General features: G+C 45.0%; 1 protein-coding gene across 4 annotated transcripts in view; it reads right to left on the minus strand.

Annotated features, from left to right (window-relative positions):
* Positions 1-18,014, minus strand: part of PFKFB4 (6-phosphofructo-2-kinase/fructose-2,6-biphosphatase 4) — a 118,670-nt gene that overhangs the window by 9,963 nt on the left and 90,693 nt on the right. For all 4 annotated transcript variants that reach the window (XM_068251977.1, XM_068251976.1, XM_068251980.1 and 1 more), the window contains exons 8-11: positions 17,791-17,998; positions 8,475-8,621; positions 4,928-5,032; positions 1,215-1,344 (exon numbers count right to left, since the gene is read on the minus strand). In XM_068251977.1, the coding sequence (XP_068108078.1) occupies positions 1,215-1,344; positions 4,928-5,032; positions 8,475-8,621; positions 17,791-17,998 (590 nt within the window). The remainder of the gene's footprint in view (positions 1-1,214; positions 1,345-4,927; positions 5,033-8,474; positions 8,622-17,790; positions 17,999-18,014) is intronic.

Consider the following 18,014-nt stretch of genomic DNA (forward strand, 5'->3'; position numbering starts at 1 on the left):
TTTTTAATTAATTCAATGATAAGCATCTGCCATAACTAACCATCTAGATCCGCTGTTTAAGGTAACCTGAACCAAGTAAAAGTCTTTAAAGAGACTCCGTAACAAAAATTTCATCCGGTTTTCTTCCATCCTACAAGTTCCAAAATCTATTCTAATGTGCTCTGGCTTACTGCAGCACGTTCTACTATCACCATCTCTGTAATAAATCAACTTATCTCTCTCTTGTCAGACTTGTCAGCCTGTGTCTGCCAAGTTCTTCAGTGTTGTGGTTCTGTGATGCATCTCCCCCCTCCAGGCCCCTCTATGCACACTGCCTGTGTATTATTTAGATTAGGGCAGCTTCTCTCTTCTCTCTTATCTTTTACAAGCTGGATAAATCCTCCTCTGAGCTGGCTGGGCTTTCACATCCTGAAGAATTACATACAGGCAGAGCTGTCTGCACTCTGCAAGAAGAAACAGCCTGACACTTCAGTGGAAGATAGCTGCAGGGGGAAAGAAACACACAAGTGATCTCTTGAGATTAAAAAGGAAGGGTGTATACAGCCTGCTTGTGTATGGATGTATTTTCTATGTGTGGACATACTGTACATCAACCTACTTCCTGTTTTGGTGGCCATTTTGTTTGTTTATAAACAAACTTTTTAAAACTGTTTTTAACCACTTTTAATGCGGCGGGGAGCTGCAAAATTGTGACAGAGGGTAATAGGAGATGTCCCCTAACGCACTGGTATGTTTACTTTTGTGCGATTTTAACAATACAGATTCTCTTTAAAATAAAAACATGACATACCTGCAAATGAATATTACATACTTACCTCCACGTCAGTTCCTCTCAGAAGCTCGCCATTTTCTTCTTACAATGATTCCTTCCATTTCTGACAAGGTATTGTCAGAACTGAAATATATCAGTTTCTGTCCGTTATATATCAGTTGCTGTCAGTTACAACTGAAAGGACAACTGATGAGCAAGGTAATGTCCATGTTTCCCTATCCATGGTTCACGTGGGTGATATTACAGTTTAACAGTGTTGAAGCCATTGTGTTCAGGGCACCGCAGCACCTCTTTACATGGTAACGAGAACTTATCTGAGGATCTCATACTTTGAGAATTGTACAGAAAAGAGACTCTCCGAGACTCTATAGAAAGGCAAGCCTCAGACATCACCAGTAGGTCCTCCCAGCCCATTGCTCCTTCCCCCAGCCGGAGCACTCACCTGCGGTCTTATCCAGGAAGTAGGCCAGCAGACAGCGCATGACGGCCTGGTGACAGATGACCAGCACGTTCTCTTGCCGCTCCAGTTCCATGATGACCGGCTCCAGACGCTGCACTAAGTCCTCGTAGGACTGCAAACAGACAAGATCAGCCATTATTACACACAAACATTCTATAATAGAGAGTTATATGACTACATTATTGCCAGTAGGAGCAGAACAGTCTACCTCGGCAGCCAATTGTGCCCTCATTGGAGGTGGAATGGTGGGGGAGGGGGAAACATCAGAGCCAATAAGCACAGATTTGGCAAATGCAGCTACCTAAACTGTGCCATTTTCTGCACCCATGTTTCTGCGCACACCTGCCCCCCTCCAAGCCCCCTACCACACAGCTAACCTACCTGTCCCTTTAACATTAAGGCCCATATGCAATTCAGTTTTTCCTCTTAAAGTGAACCATAGATGAAGCACCCTCATGTATTTTTCTATATATATATATATATATATATATATATATATATATATATATATATATATATATATATATATATATATATATATATATATATATATATATATATATATATATATATATATATATATATATATCAGTGGGAACATTAGAGAAAACACCTACCCTGCTCTCGGTTTCATTATTTACTGTTCAGCCTGCTTGTTATCAGCCCTGATAAAATCCCTGACTGAGCAACCAGTCTGCCTTTGCTCAGGAATCATTATAGCTGAGTCTGTCTTCTCTGATGCCTTTTCAAGCCCAAGCCTGCCCCCTTCTGGCTCTGTTCAGGAATCATGATAGCTGAGTCTGTCTTCCCTGATGTCTTTTCAAGCCCAAGCCTGCCCCCTTCTGGCTCTGCTTTCCTGTTCTGTATATTTGCAGCAGCACAGAGAGCTGTGATGAGATGGGAGGAGCTGCTAATGTAAGGGTATATTGAAAAACTTTTTTTTTTTTAAATCTATATGTTAGTCATAAGAGGTTTTTAGAAATAGTGATTTTATTTTGCACACAGCCCACTAAATAATATGCTTTTCTGATGGACTGTGTTTTGCATGGAGTTTTAGTAAAAAAAAAACACAAAAAAACGGCACACCAGATCGGCGACAATACCAGGTATAGTATTTATTTAGTAAAATCTATCGGGGGATATGTTTATTTTGTGCCAAAAGCGTTCATCTCTGGTTTCCTTTAACTTTTCTCCTAGGAGATAATTTTTCATCTTCAATTTAGAATTACTTTTCTGTACTTTGCAATGAACAAAAAAGTACCAAAAAGTAGGTGAAAAAAGTCCTGTCAAAATTATTTTGCGTAATTTTTTTTTTTTTTTGCTTACTGATGGTTTGAAAGGCATTTTATTGACCAGTTTGAAAATACCACCTAGGAGAAACCGTGAATTGCATAAGGGCCTCAATCACATCCCTGGAAACTAAAATACTCCCAGACTTAACAACCCCCAACAAATCCTCTATCCAGCACCTAAGCCTCCACCAGTTACCTTCCCTCCTGGCACCTAATCCGAACCCCCCTCCTCCCCCCAACACTAAATACCTTCCTGGCACTTAAAGGGGAGCTGAAGAGAGAGGTATATGGAGGCTGCCATGTTTATTTCCTTTTAGGCAATACCAGTTGCCTGGCAGCCCTGCTGATCCTCTGCCTCTAATACTATTAGCCATAGCCCCTGAACAAGCATGCAGCAGATCAGGTGTTTCTGACATTATTGTCAGATCTGACAAGATTAGCTGCATACATGTTTCTGGTGTGATTCAGATACTACTGCAGAGAAATAGACCAGCAGGGCTGCCAGGCAACTGGTATTGATTAAAAGGAAATAAATATGGCAGCCTCCGTATACCTCTTACTTCAGTTCCCCTTTAAAGAGAGACTGAAGTCTCTCAAAATAAAGGTGTTGTTTTTTTTTAAAAAATCTCTTAAGTAGATCCGAGAGAAACTTTTACTCATTGCATAATTGTGTTCCTTTCATATAGTTTATAGGGCATTCCTCAAGCCAAATACTTTTTTGTTTTGTTTTAATACTCTAAAAAGCTGTGGGCGAGGCTTGTTTAGTTTATAGGGAATTAGAGTGCCTTGGCACTCCATGTAGCAAGGGCTTATGGGAGCTCAGTCTGGGCAGGAGGAGGAGGTTACTAGCCATGGATTTCAGAGGCAAAGGGGGAGGAGGAAACCATTGCAAAGATGAAGCTCATACAAACTCAAAGCAGGGCCCATAGTTGAGCCTGGGACCCCAGTGCTGCATGGCAAGACTGCCATCGCCTACACCTCAGTGCTGCCTGATCATACAGATTGAAAATATATTAAAAAAAAAAAATCTGGTACACAAAATCCCCAACCTCTGTTCCAATGCTGTAAACGCACCGACCTGTCTACCAGCATCTAATGTCCCATTAATCCAATCTCTTCTTGGCCATTAATTTTCAGAAAATAATCTCTTCATATAAAAAACAGAGATTTCCAATTAACCAGATCGATGGGTTTAGCCACCTGGCGGCCATTAGCGGCGTCCGGAACGCCAGGCGCTGCCGTCATTAGGCAGGTCAGGTGAGGAGACAGATCAGCTGGATAAACAGGACACAGCTGTTCCACCTGATGTTTCCGGCTGCGGATGACAGCGACAGCCTGGAGGGGGCGTGGCCTGCAGTTCTGAGCACAGAAGTGTGGAGGTCATTGCAGAAGCTCTCAGCGGCTACAGAATCCCACCTGTCACATGTGCAGCCCAAACGCAAAGCAAAAAGTGCAGAGTCGCTAATGGGATACGGAAAACGTAGGGAGGAGATTTAATGGTCTCTGTAAAAATAGCAACTTAAAGTAAACAAACTGAGAGGGATATGGAGGCTGACATATGTATTTCCTTTTAAAGTGGGACTGTCAGCCATAAAATCAAATTCCATTTACCCACTGCTCTGTGTTTATTATGTAGTCTACATGCTGATCCTGCATTGAAAGCATTCCAATATATTAATAAATGTGTCTGCTGTAATGAATCTTATCTCAGTCAGCCTGGCTCTATTCTGGTACATTGCTGGGGAGAGGGAAGCTAGTTATCTCTCCTCCCACATTCCTGCTCCTCACTGATTGGCTGAAGGCAGTTCAGTGTGAAACAAGGCGCAGAAGGGAAATATACCTCACCCTTCTGCAGAATCTGCTGAAATACGATCTGTGCTGTGCTCACATGTGTTTACATAGCAAACTAGATATGACAATGCAGATTCTATGAGGGCAAATAAAAAAAAAAAAAAGTAAGGGAGGAAATGACATCAGGATTAGCTTCAGTCAGAGGCAGCAAAGAAGGAAAATGCTTGTAACAGTTTTCTCTTTATTTACTATATAAAATTCACTGAAATCAAAATGTGGACAGTACAATATATATGTTAAGTAGAACAAGCATTTACTTAGAGATATGTATTTTTTTCCTGGGACAGTATGGCTGTCCCTGCTGCTTTAAACAATCCAGATTGCCTGGCTGTCCTGCTGATCCTCTGCCTCTAATACATTTAGCCTCAGCCCCTGAACAAGCATGCAGCAGATCAGGTGCTCTGACTGAAGTGTGGCTGAATTAGCTGCATGCTTGTTTCAGGTGTGTGATTCAGACACTACTGCAGCCAGTGAGAATGGACAATGTGACCTTTCAGTTCCCTAAAAGCTAAAAACTCATTTACAAAAAACGTTCAATCCCATGTAACGCACCTCTCCTTTCGGATAGCGGTATCTGTATTTATCTTGGTCGCGCAGAGCGAACTCCAGCGGGTAGGCCTCCTGGATTTCCTCGTATCGCATCTCCTCGCAGACACCCTAGGGGAGGAGCAAAAGAATTATGACACACGGTGCGGGCTACTCAAACGGCAAAGCACGCAATCGCACAAAGCTGCGCAATCTCAGGGAAAGAACTTCTTTTATATGAGAAGTCAAACATGGGGTGACAACAAGCAATGGTCAATGACATGGCAACAATGCACGCAAGATGAATGCAAATTGTATGCATGTCGGAATTAGGGCAATTAACCGTCAGGAAGGGCTGGGACCCACTAGGGCATTTTTGGTAGAGTTTTGGGATTGCCAAGAATCACCGGCGATTCCCAAAAATGCTTTGCCAAACCCACTAGTGCAATTGTGATAAGGGGTAATCGCATTCGCAGGACATGTAGCATTTTGAGCGCATTTTCACTCAATACTCAGTATATGAATGCCTGCAAAACTGCTTTTCAAAGCGATTTTGCAACGCTTTGGGGGGCCAAGCAATTGCGCTTTAAATAAAAATACGAAAGCAGCGAGAACGCGCAGCGTCGGTTGATTGAAATCTACGTCCTGCCAGCCAGGTAGCCACCAAAACAGGGCATAGATTTCAATCATTGCGGTCCGAAAGTAGTTAAGGGGCGGAGCTACGGATGAAGATCCAACACCCAGAAAGTAAAATAAAGTTTATTTAAATAATAAAATTAAAAAAACACGAATCGCTAATCGGAAGTGCTGTACAGGTTATTGTACAGCGCTTCTAAGTGTTGGGGAATATCGATGGCAATAGAAAATCGCTGCACACATTGCTGTGGCGATTTACAACCAATAATTCCTAGTGGGTTTCAGGACGAAGTCTGATTGGCCTAACGGCAATGGCATTCTCGAGACAAATAATTGCTGGGTATGATGGTCCTTCTAGCACTGCTGATAACCTTCATACACTGCGCAGAGGTCAATATAGAGCAATTATTACCCAGTGCAGAAGCAGAGGGAGTGAATTCTGCAAGTTTACAGAAGAATTGGCAATAAAGTGATTTGTGGGGTATTGTGTTATTATGTGAGGCCTGTATACTCTTCTGTAAACTTTCAGCCCCCTTCTGTGAAGATTTCTGATATTTATGTTAGCCAATTTCAATTTCACATTTTATGTACTGTACTCAGATTTTTTTTCAAGGTTGCAGTGCTGAGTGTGGCCACTAGAGGGTGCTGACTTCATAACAATAAAAGACACTGCAAGCCGGTAGTGAGGACGGATGTCAATACAATGCTTTTCGTTTGATTTCAAAGTTAACTTATTATTGGTACTTGTTAGAAGACCATTACAGCATATGCGTTATATTGTACAGGTACAATTTCCCTAAACGAGTACTTTAGGGGGGGGGGGGGGGGAAGGTTATGGGGGTGCGGAAAATGAGTTGAGCTTACCCAGGGCTTCTAATGGTCCCCCACAGACATCCTGTGCAGCCACTCACCGATGCTCCGGCCCCGCCTCCGGTTCACTTCTGGAATTTCAGACTTTAAAGTCTGAAAACCACTGCGCCTGCGTTGCCGTGTCCTCGCTCCCGCTGATGTCATCAGGAGTGTGCTGCGCAGGCACAGACCATACTGGCCTTGTGCTATACACTCCTGGTGACATCAGCCGGGGCGAGGACACGGCAACGCAGGCGCAGTGGTTTTCAGACTTTAAAGTCTGAAATTCCAGAAGTGAACCAGAGGCGGGGCCGGAGCATCGGTGAGTGGCTGCGCCAACACAGGATGTCTGCGGGGGACCATTAGAAGCCCCGGGTAAGTTCAACTCATTTTCCCCCTACAGTATTCCTTTAAAGAGAACCCGAGGTGGGTTTGAAGAATATTATCTGCATACAGAGGCTGGAACTGCCTATACAGCCCAGCCTCTGTTGCTGTCCCAAACCCCCCTAAGGTCCCCCTGCACTCTGCAATCCCTCATAAATCACAGCCACGCTGCTGACAAACAGCTTGTCAGAGCTGGCTGTGTTTATCTCTATAGTGTCTGCTGCTCTCCCTGCCTCCTGCAGAACTCCGGTCCCCGCCTGCATCCCTTCCCTCCCTGCTGATTGGAGGGAAGGGGCGGGGGCAGGGACCGGAGCTATGCAGGAGGCGGGGGAGCAGCTGAGACTGACACTACAGATGTAAACACAGCCTCACAGCATGGCTGTGATTTATGAGAGATTGCAGAGTGCAGGGGGACCTTAGTGGGGTTTGGGATAGCAACAGAGGCTGGGCTGTATAGGCAGATCCAGCCTCTATATGCAGATAACATTCTTTAAACACACCTCGGGTTCTCTTTAAAGAGAATCTGTACTCTAATATTCTTACAATAAAAAGCATACCATTCTATTCCTTATGTTCTCCTGTGCCCCTCTGTGCTGTTTCTGCCACTCTCTGCTGCAATCCTGGCTTGTAATTAACAGTTTTAGGCAGTGTTTACAAACAAACTAACCAGCTTCTAATAGGCTCAGCTAAGCATAGAGCGTGAGTCATTCAGAGTGTGCAGGGGGCCTGCAGAGGGTGTGTATCGCTTCTACCAATCACAAGCAGCCCTGCACATTCCACACAATCAAGCTTTAGCCCGATAAACAGGACAGAGGAAAGATACATTGATTTATTACAGAGACAGTGCAGTTAGGAAAGACTGCAGTAAGCCAGAGCAGATTAGAACAGGCATAGGAACTTATAGGATAGAAGAACTAAGGCTGAAAAATTTGTTACAGAGTCTCTCAAACATTCAATGAAAAATACAAATAAAGAACAAAGTAGAACATTGCATATAGTATTCGCTATATAAAACATTGTTACTAAATTGCTAAACCTTTACACATAGCTTTAGCTGGTGATACCATTGATCATTTTAGCTGGTCAAATCTCTTAGAAAAATATATGCCTTATAACAATAATTACTAATGTCACATAAGCCCACACAAGAGAGTCAACTCCTATTATATGGCATTACTATTAATGATCTGGTCTTTACAGTTTTGAACGTTATTTTATTTCAGAGAGCCTTGGCATTTTCAGACAGCAGCAAGGGCTCATGGGAGATCAGTCTGGGCAGGAGGAGGGGGAGGTATTACTAGCCAGAGATTTCAGAGGCAGAGGGGAGGAGGGAGGAAGAGGGGGGGGTTAGGTTTTTTTCACAGGCCGAGTACTGAAGATGCAGATAAGCTTGCCTGTGTGTAATGTTTACAAACAACATGGCTGCTGTCATTGTATCACAGGAAGAAATAATCATATTGTATTGAAGCTGTTTGCAGCTAGATATGCTGTATAAACTATCTAAACTTTAGATAAGATATATAGACGAGTTACTTGCTATAGTTAGTTTTTCATTTCGGATCCGCTTGACTGGACAAAGGGTATGTTGCTGTGCAATGAGAACTGCTCGCTAAGTGATCAGATATTTGCAGCTTTTCGATTAGCGTTTCGATGTAAAAGCTGCGGCGATCGCGATCATCATTAAACGTCAGTGAAGCGCACTTACAGCGTCGATCTCGTTGAGGGTCTTCCACTGCTCGTAGGGCACGGTCAGGGCCTCCGCTGTCTGAATCGTCCGCTTCATCTGACTCGTCCACACTTTCAGGTCGTGGATGTTCTGTTCCTGGATGTATTGTCCCAGATTCCCAGCAAACTGGAGAAACGACAGAAAATAAACGTCAGGACTGTCGGAAGTATCAACTGGATTATTACCTTAAAGAGGAACTCCAGGGAAAATAATGTGATAAAAAAGTGCTTCATTTTTTACCATAATTATGTATAAATGATTTAGTCAGTGGTTGCTCATTGTAAAGTCTTTCCTCTCCCTGATTTACATTCTGACAATTATCACATGGTGACATTTTTAAAGCTGGCAGGTGATGTAGCTGCTGCTTGCTGTTTTGGCAGTTGGAAACAGCTGTAAACAGCTATTTCCCACAATGCAACAAGGTTCACAGACAGGAAACTGCCAGGAGTACCATGGTCTTCAGAGTATTTTGTGGGAGGGGTTTCACCACAATATCAGCCATATAGCACCCCCTGATGATCCATTTGTGAAAAGGAATAGCTTTCTCAGGGGTATCAGCTACTGATTGGAAAGAAGTTCAATTCGTGGTCACAGTTTCTCTTTAAGGACCACAAGCTTACACCCCCCCTTGTAAATTTTTTACAGTTCAGCACACTGCAGCATTAATAGTTTGCTGCACGGCCATACTACTTGAATCTTGCCTCTTTTTCTCTCCACCAACAGAGCTTTCAGTTTGCGGCATCTGATTGCTGCTGCAAATTTTTTTTTCTTTTATAAGAATGACACCACTTCCTCCCCCCCAAGAGCCAATCAGTGTGATCGCCTCTCATATCATCAGCCTATGAGAGCGATTTGTTTGTGAGCCACTAGTGGGGACAGCTCAATGACAGAGCTGTCCCCGTACAGAGCTGCAGGAGACTGCAAGCGTTCCTTGCTAATCTCCGCCTCAGGACTTTGACATCAAACGGTGCTAGGCTGTCCTGGGGGAGCCACTCTGCGGCCGCCAATTAGCGTTAGCCTGTCTCAGAGCGGTAAAACTGCACTATAGTAAAACCACAAGATGTCGCTGTGTGTAAAACATGATGGTAATTTTTATGGGATTGTCATTTCCTGTATTCACTCTGTAATCCTCTCTGTTGTAAGTAAGCTGCATTTCCTGATGGTGGTGTAGGATTTATATCTGCATGTAGAGTTCTAACTTGTTATACTGGGTGCCTGTCTGTGTGTGCAGACCACCTATGCTTTAACAAGGTCTACGCAGTGAAATATCGCTGTTCCAGCTGGGCAGACAGTCCGCAGGGGACACAAGGGGTCTATAGACCTTCCCTAGGAATCTCTAGATCTCGGGCCAGTAATGTTTCTATACCATCATTCATATCTCCCCTGAACGCTGCCACACAGCTCACACACACCGCTCTTCCAGCTCCTCTAATGCTGCTCCGCAATTCTCTCCACTGCAGCACATCGCACAGCAAAACCCAAACGTCTAAAGGACATACATCAATCATCTTTATAAGGTTTTGTTCTGACCAGAGAAATCGGATAGATTTTTCTGCTTGATCACATAATCAGAAAAATGTATTTAATATATAATAATAATAATAAATTTTTTCTTTGATTGAAAAAAAAGGGTTTCGTTACAAACTATTATTCAATCAATAGCTTGATTGGAAAAGAAAAAATGTGTGTGTGTGTGTGGGGGGGGGGGGGGGGGGACGATTTTAATTGTATCTTGTATAGCCACCTTTGTGTTGCATACACACATCAAATTTTGATTTGCCAATCACCAGCCAATTTTCCACCTTCATGTAGTAGGAGGGTAAACAGAATTTGCAGACTATGAAAAGATTGTGTAGGCAAGCTGTTACGGAGCTGGTAAAATTGGCCAATCACAATTGGATATGTGTAGCTGGCTTAGCTCTAATCTATAATGTAACACCTTCATGCATTGTGAACTGATCCCCAGACACCACCTGGATGTGAAATTCCATCATCCTCTCTAATCCCCTCCTAACGCTAACGAACTTACATTCAAGACTTTTCACAAGCTTCCCCTCTCCTGTGGAACTCCTTCCCAAAACCTACTTTGGACTCTCCATCCCTATAAACATGAAACACCCACTTTAAGGTTTTTGTACAGGGATTTATTTCATGTATTCTGGTCCTCCGCCACCATAGTTCAATATTTACACCTAACTGAATGGGGGATCCATATAAACCCCTTAAAAACTGCTCTTTTTTAGGCATTGTAACTAGACCAAAATTTCCCTCTTCAGGAACACAGAGTCTATCAGCCTTTAATGGACACCTGAAGTCAGAGTAATATGGAGGCTGCCATGTTTATTTCCTGTTAAACAATACCAGTTGCCTGGCTGTCCTGCTGAATCTCTGCCTTTAATACATTTAGCCATAGACCCTGAACAAGCATGCAGATCAGGTGCGCTGACTGAAGTCAGACTGGATTAACTGCATGCTTGTTACAGGTGTGTGATTCAGACAATACTGCAGCCAAAGAGATAAGCAGGAATGCCAGGCAATTGGTATTGTTTAACAGGAAATAAATATGGCTGCCCCCTATTTCCTTCTCACTTCATGTGTCCTTGAAGGAAATACAACAAAACCTGAGAATGCTGTGAGCAAGTTATTGCATCAGTGCTAGAGGCAGAGCAGCATTCTTTCACGAGACGAGAAGCAATCCCGGAAAAATAAATTGCAGCAATTATTTCAAAACAACCTGTTCTGAGAATCACTGGTGTCCAAACAGCACTGACAACACTTCTGGCTGAAATGCCAAATCTGCAACAAGTACACATTCAAACCCTGCCCAGTCTGTCAGCCTTTTACTGATTACTATGAGTGACAGTAACATAGGAATAAAGGCATTTTACCCTGAGAGAAGCTGTATGTATTTTGCAAAATTCTTTGCAATAGTGGTCCTTAACCACTTGCCGACCGCGCACTCATAACCCACGTCGGCAAAGTGGCAGCTGCAGGACCAGCGACGCACATCTGCGTCACCGGCTGCAGGCTAATTAATCAGGAAGCAGCCGCTCGCGCGAGCGGCTGCTTCCTGTCAATTCACGGCAGGGGGCTCCGTGAATAGCCTGCGGGCCGCCGATCGCGGCTCGCAGGCTAAATGTAGACACAAGCGGAAATTATCCGCTTTGTTTACAGTTTTACAATGCTGCTAACAGTAGCAGCGTTGTACCAGATCAGCGATCCCCGGCCAATCAGCGGCTGGGGATCGCTGTCACATGACAGGCAGGAGCCTGTTAGAGGCTGCACAGGACAGATCCGTTCCTGTGCAGCCTCCGATCTCCGGGGCAGGGAGGGAGGAGAGGGAGTGGGGGGAATCCTGCCGTGGAGGGGGCTTTGAGGTGCCCCCCCCCCCCCCACACATCCCCCTAGTGGGGGAAAAAGGGGGGCGATCTGGTCGCTCTGCCTGTTATTTGATCTATGCTGGGAGCTGTAGAGCCCACCCAGCACAGATCTTCGAAATCAGCGCTGGTCCTTAAGGGGGGGGGGGGGGTAAAGGCTGAGTCCTGAAGTGGTTAAATAACTGGTAAATTACTGTGGTCAATTTAAAGTGGAGCTGAACTCTTGCACAGAACAGAAGGAAAACAGTGAGAAATGCACCCTGTGTGTATTTAGAGAGTTTAGCCTGTCTAATTTCCCCTCATTTGTGTCTAACCATAAGTTGTCATTTGATCTCTCCCGTGTCACATGACTTTCACACCAGATAAGCTCATTTGAAAGTACAGGAGGTTAACCCTATGTCTGCTTCCATGAAAGCAGGAAGTAGACACACTGCAGATTTATTGCAGGATTTGTATCAGCTGTAACAAAAATGTTTTTTTCTGTAAAGGTTATTATGCTGTTGCTCATCTTTTAGAGCCGAGAGGAAGTTCTGAGTTCAGGTCCGCTTTAAAGGGGAACTGAAGTAGGAGGTATACGGAGGCTGCCATATTTATTTCCTTTTAATCAATACCAGTTGCCTGGCAGCCCTGCTGGTCTATTTGGCTGCAGTAGTATCTGAATAACACCAGAAACAAGCATGCAGCTAGTCTTGTCAGATCTGACTTTAAAGTCTGAAACACCTGATCTGCTGCATGCTTGTTCAGGAGCTATGGCTAGTAGTATTAGAGGCAGAGGATCAGCAGGGCTGCCAGGCAACTGGTATTGCTTAAAAGGAAATAAACATGGCAGCCTCCATATACCTCTCTCTTCAGTTCCCCTTTAATAGATATGTCCGCAACTAGTTTGAATATCAGGTATAGTTTGGATTAGTAGATAGTAATCTGACCATATCAGCGACATTAAATGGAAAAACTGCAAACTCTGACCAGTAGGTGGCACCAGTGTAGAGGTCACTTTAGTAAGTAGTCAAGTCAGGACACAGATGAGGAAACTGGGTGATGAAAGGGTGTGCTGAAATATAACCTCCCTCTCCAGGACACTCTCCTCTCTAGTTCCACTTAGAGACATGTGCAAGAGGGAAATGGGGAAACTATAATGAAGAAAGGTGTGATAACCACCATATTACACCAGGGCAGCCGTCCGGTGATTACACACACACCAGCGAGGACTTCCCGGCACAAAGTGTTTCACCACCAAATCATTAGTCAACGTCGTCCTCTGAGTGCGCCACACATTATTCAACCAGCAACTTCCTGATATATAACCCCCCTCCAGCTTCCATCATTAATGTGCAGCGCAGGCCGGGTCACAGCACAACCTGAAAGGGTGGTTAAAGAGTACCTGTCAGATTAAAAACATTTCAAGGACAACTGAAGCGAGAAGGATATAGAGGCTGGCTGTCCTGCTGATCCTCTGCCTTAGCCATAGGCCCTGAACAAGCATGGAACAGATCAGGTGTTTCTGACATTATTGTCAGATCTGACAAGATTAGCTGCATGCTTGTTTCTGGTGTGATTCAGACACTACTGCAGCCATAGATCAGCAGGACTGCCAGGCAACTGGTATTGTTCACAGCGGACCTGAACTCAGAACTTCCTCTCTGCTCTAAACGATACACCCCAGCATAATAACCTTTAAAGAAAACATTTATTTGTTACAGCTGATACAAATCCTACAACGCATCTGCAGTGTGTCCACATCCTGCGTTCATGGAAGCAGACATATTAACATCCAGCGCTTTCCAATGAGCTTATCTGCCGTAGCAGTCAGGTGACACGGGGAGAGATCAAATTACAACTTGTGATTGGTCACAGATGAGGGGGAATTGGGCTAAACTCACTTAATACATACAGGGTGCATTTCTCTGTTTTCCTTCTGTCCTGTGCAAGAGTTCAGCTCCACTTTAAAGTGCCCACACACAGATCAATTTTCCCATGGAGTTCTTTGGAGATTCGATCACTCTGATCGAATCGGATGGGAATTGATTCCTTTAAGTGTTCGATCAATCAAATTTTGATCATTTTGACCGAAGAGCGAAAGAAAGTATCAATCGGACAGGATAGAAAATCTCGGTCTATCAGGGTCGGGGCAGGAGTGGAGGTAGATCGATGGCATGCAACACTGCGGTTCGATCGATCCGCCTGCATTGCGCAGGTACGGCCCACGCAGCACAGAGCAGCTTGTACTCTGATTTTTCCTCCATGCCTGAGCGACTTACAGGCTGAGGCTGAACTTGTTCCTCGCAGTTTTGTCACGTTTGTAGATGGAGCGCAAGTACATGCCAACCTGGCGAGGTCGGCATCTGCACCAGAGGGGACCGGGAGGCACCGGGGCTGTGGCGAGTGCAAAGGACGGCTGCCAGGAGCTGGAGGAAGCCCGAGGTACGTAGATTTTTGTTTATTTTTTACCCTGGACCTTCCCTTTAAAATCTGACATGTTCCCCTAATCATGCATCGTCTTTATTAGATCGTGAAGTTTGACTCTCAGATTGCTGTAGGAGTTAAGCTTCACACACATGTAGGAGGACTATCGCCTGCTGTGATCAGGACTTGAACCCTCAGAGACAGTTCAGGGTGGAGCTCTGTACAGATACGCTGTGAAACATCAGCCTTGCAACACATTCTGTTGCTATGGATTGATATGGAAGGACGACCACAACCAGATAAGAGTTTTCATATGGGACAGTAAACAACCTTCTTTGACAACTATGTTCCATTTGGAGTACTGTTGCCACAAGACTGTACAGAACCAACTATTTGAGTAATACAGTGGGTTGCAAAAGTATTCGGCCCTCTTGAAGGTTTCCACATTTTGTCATATTACTGCCACAAACATGAATCAATTTTATTGGAATTCCACGTGAAAGACCAACACAAAGAGGTGTACATGTGAGAAGTGGGACGAAAATCATACACGATTCCAAACATTTTTTACAAATAAATAACTGCAAAGTGGTGTGTGCGTAATTATTCAGCCCCCTTTGGTCTGAGTGCAGCCAGTTGCCTATAGACATTGCCTGATGAGTGCTAATGACTAAATAGAGTGCACCGGTGTGTAATCTAATGTCAGTACAAATACAGCTGCTCTGTGAGGGCCTCAGAGGTTGTCTAAGAGAATATTGGGAGCAACAACACCGTGAAGTGTATAGAACACACCAGACAGGTCAGCGATCAAGTTATTGAGAAATTTAAAGCAGGCTTAGGCTACAAAAAGATTTCCAAAGCCTTGAACATCCCACTGAGCACTGTTCATGTGATCATTCAGAAATGGAAGGAGTATGGCACAACTGTAAACCTACCAAGACAAGGCCGTCCACCTAAACTCGCAGGCCGAACAAGGAGAGCGCTGATCAGAAATGCAGTCAAGAGGCGAATGGTGACTCTGGACGAGCTGCAGAGATCTACAGCTCAGGTGGGAGACTATGTCCATAGGACAACTATTAGTCATGTACTGTACAAAGTTGGCCTTATGGAAGAGTGGCAAGAAGAAAGCCATTGTTACCAGAAACCATAAGAAGTCCCGTTTGCAGTTTGCCACAAGCCATGTGGGGGACACAGCAACCATGTGGAAGAAGGTGCTCTGGTCAAATGAGACCAAAATGGAACTTTTTGGCCAAAATGCAAAACACTATGTGTGGCGGAAAACTAATACTGCACATCAGAATAAAAGTTTTACCAGGCGCTTGGAGGGGATCAGCTATTACAACGAGCAGCGTGTAGTACTGAGGGGTCCCTTAAAACCTCATAAACAGCCAGAAAATACAAAAAATGTGTCTACACGCGCTTGTAGACACATTTTTTGTAATACTGCACATCACTCTGAACACACCATCCCCACTGTCAAATATGGTGGTGGCAGCATCATGCTCGGGGCGTGCTTCTCTACAGCAGGGACAGGGAAGCTGGTCAGAGTTGATGGGAAGATGGATGGAGCCAAATACAGGGCAAACTTGGAAGAAAACCTCCTGGAGATTGCAAAAGACTTGAGACTGGGGCGGAGGTTCACCTTCCAGCAAGACAATGACCCTAAACATAAAGCCAGGGCAACAATGGAATGGTATAAAACAGAACATATCCATGTGTTAGAATGTCCCAGTCAAAGTCCAGATCTAAATCTAATCGAGATTCTGTGGCAAGATCTGAAAACTGCTGTTCACAAATGCTGTCCATCTAATCTGACTGAGCTGGAGCTGTTTTGCAAAGAAGAATGGGCAAGGATTTCAGTCTCTAGATGTGCAAAGCTGGTGGAGACATACCCTAAAAGACTGGCAGCTGTAATTGCAGCAAAAGGTGGTTCTACAAAGTATTGACTCAGGGGGCCGAATAATTACGCACACCCCACTTTGCAGTTATTTATTTGTAAAAAATGTTTGGAATCATGTATGAGTTTCGATCCACTTCTCATGTGTACACCACTTTGTATTGGTCTTTCACGTGGAATTCCAATAACATTGATTCATGTTTGTGGCAGTAATGTGACAAAATGTGGAAAACTTCAAGGGGGCTGAATACTTTTGCAAACCACTGTATGTAGGCACCTGTATTCCTATCAGGTGATCTCTGTGGTATATTTATTTACTGTCTGTTCCAAAGTTAGTGAAAACAATGCCTAGTCTCCCAGAATGCTCTAGGGGGAGAATTCCACACAGCTTAACAGCCTAGGCTAAGCGTCACTGGGAGGGCAGGACAAAAAACAAATATTCAGCAGTATATAGATATAGGAAGTGTTTCTGATGCTGAATCCAGGAAAAATACCATAAAAGGTGTGTATCCTGAATCATTTGCTGTATTCTACTTTATTTCACTACAGGGCCTCTTTATAACCAGAAATGATAATAGTGGTTACTCAGGCACCAGGCGCTGGCTCCGTGCATGCCGCCTGCGTGTTTTCCCCGTCACTCTGCTGGGAGGAGACTGGCAGAGGGTAAACAGACGGCCTTGGCACACCGCCCCGCAGCGCCACGTTGCAAAACAAGCTGAACTATCTCCTGAGGGCGTCACAGCCGTGCAGAAGCAATATCTCGCTTGTCTCAGAGACTTTCACCCTCCTTCCCTTATCTATCCGGAGCGGAGCGAACTCCAATCTGCCCTGCGTCAGTGAAAAGGACAAGGCTGCCTGCTGATTGCCAGCGTGTCCTGTGCTACCAGGGGCAGATTATACTGAACAACACACCGTATAACCTGAAAGCAAGATAAACTTCCTAGAAGCACTTGATAAAGGCGGTTGTTCTACTCGCGGGATTAAAGCAAACCTAGTACAATAAAAGAAAGAAAAGGGTCAAATAACCCAGCAAACGGAGGCTACCCTCGCCCCCCTTCGCCGTCCTGTAGCGCAGGGATCCGCGCCTTGACAGTAGAATGGAGCCGCCGCTTGGGTTCGCCGCAAAAAGCCCAGCCAGTTCCGCTCAGAGAGCTGCAGGATGGGTCACATGACCACAGCTTCCTCCTCCAGATTCGGCAGATCGGCACTGTATGGCACAAATGTCAGGTGGTGTCAGGTCAGGGCTACTTTTGTGTTGCTATTCAGGTGCTTGTCCATTTCCTTTATTTATTACATTCAGGAAGGGCAGGTTTAGGAAGTGCAGGCTCAGGAAGTGCAGGGAGCGCTGCCCAGGAGGGGGTGACGACTCAGGAAGGCCCAGGGGGTGGCGACTCAGGAAGGCCCAGGGGGTGGCGACTCAGGAAGGCCCAGGGGAGCACTGCCCAGGAGGGGGTGGCGACTCAGGAAGGCCCAGGGGGTGGCGACTCAGGAAGGCCCAGGGGGTGGCGGCTCAGGAGGGCCCAGGGGGTGGCGGCTCAGGAAGTGCAAGTTACGACAATATCACCTTCACCTCGTTCAGGAGAGGCGACGTCAGGACAAATGAACAGTTGGCTATTACCTCCTTCCCCCGACGGGAGAGGCCGGAGTCTCCGCCGATCCTTCCCTTTATGTTGAGCTCGCTTTCGCCGTGGCGGCACAGATAGATGGAACGCGGCGTCACGTGGATATTCATGAGGTAGTACACGATCCGGCTCTGCACGTGATCCACAACATGATTCACCAGATATCTGCGCCCAACATCCATGATCTTGATATACGATAAATCCCTAAAATGAATTATAA

The sequence above is a fragment of the Hyperolius riggenbachi genome, chromosome 9 (assembly GCF_040937935.1).
Source record: "Hyperolius riggenbachi isolate aHypRig1 chromosome 9, aHypRig1.pri, whole genome shotgun sequence".
Taxonomy (NCBI): Eukaryota; Metazoa; Chordata; class Amphibia; order Anura; family Hyperoliidae; genus Hyperolius; species Hyperolius riggenbachi.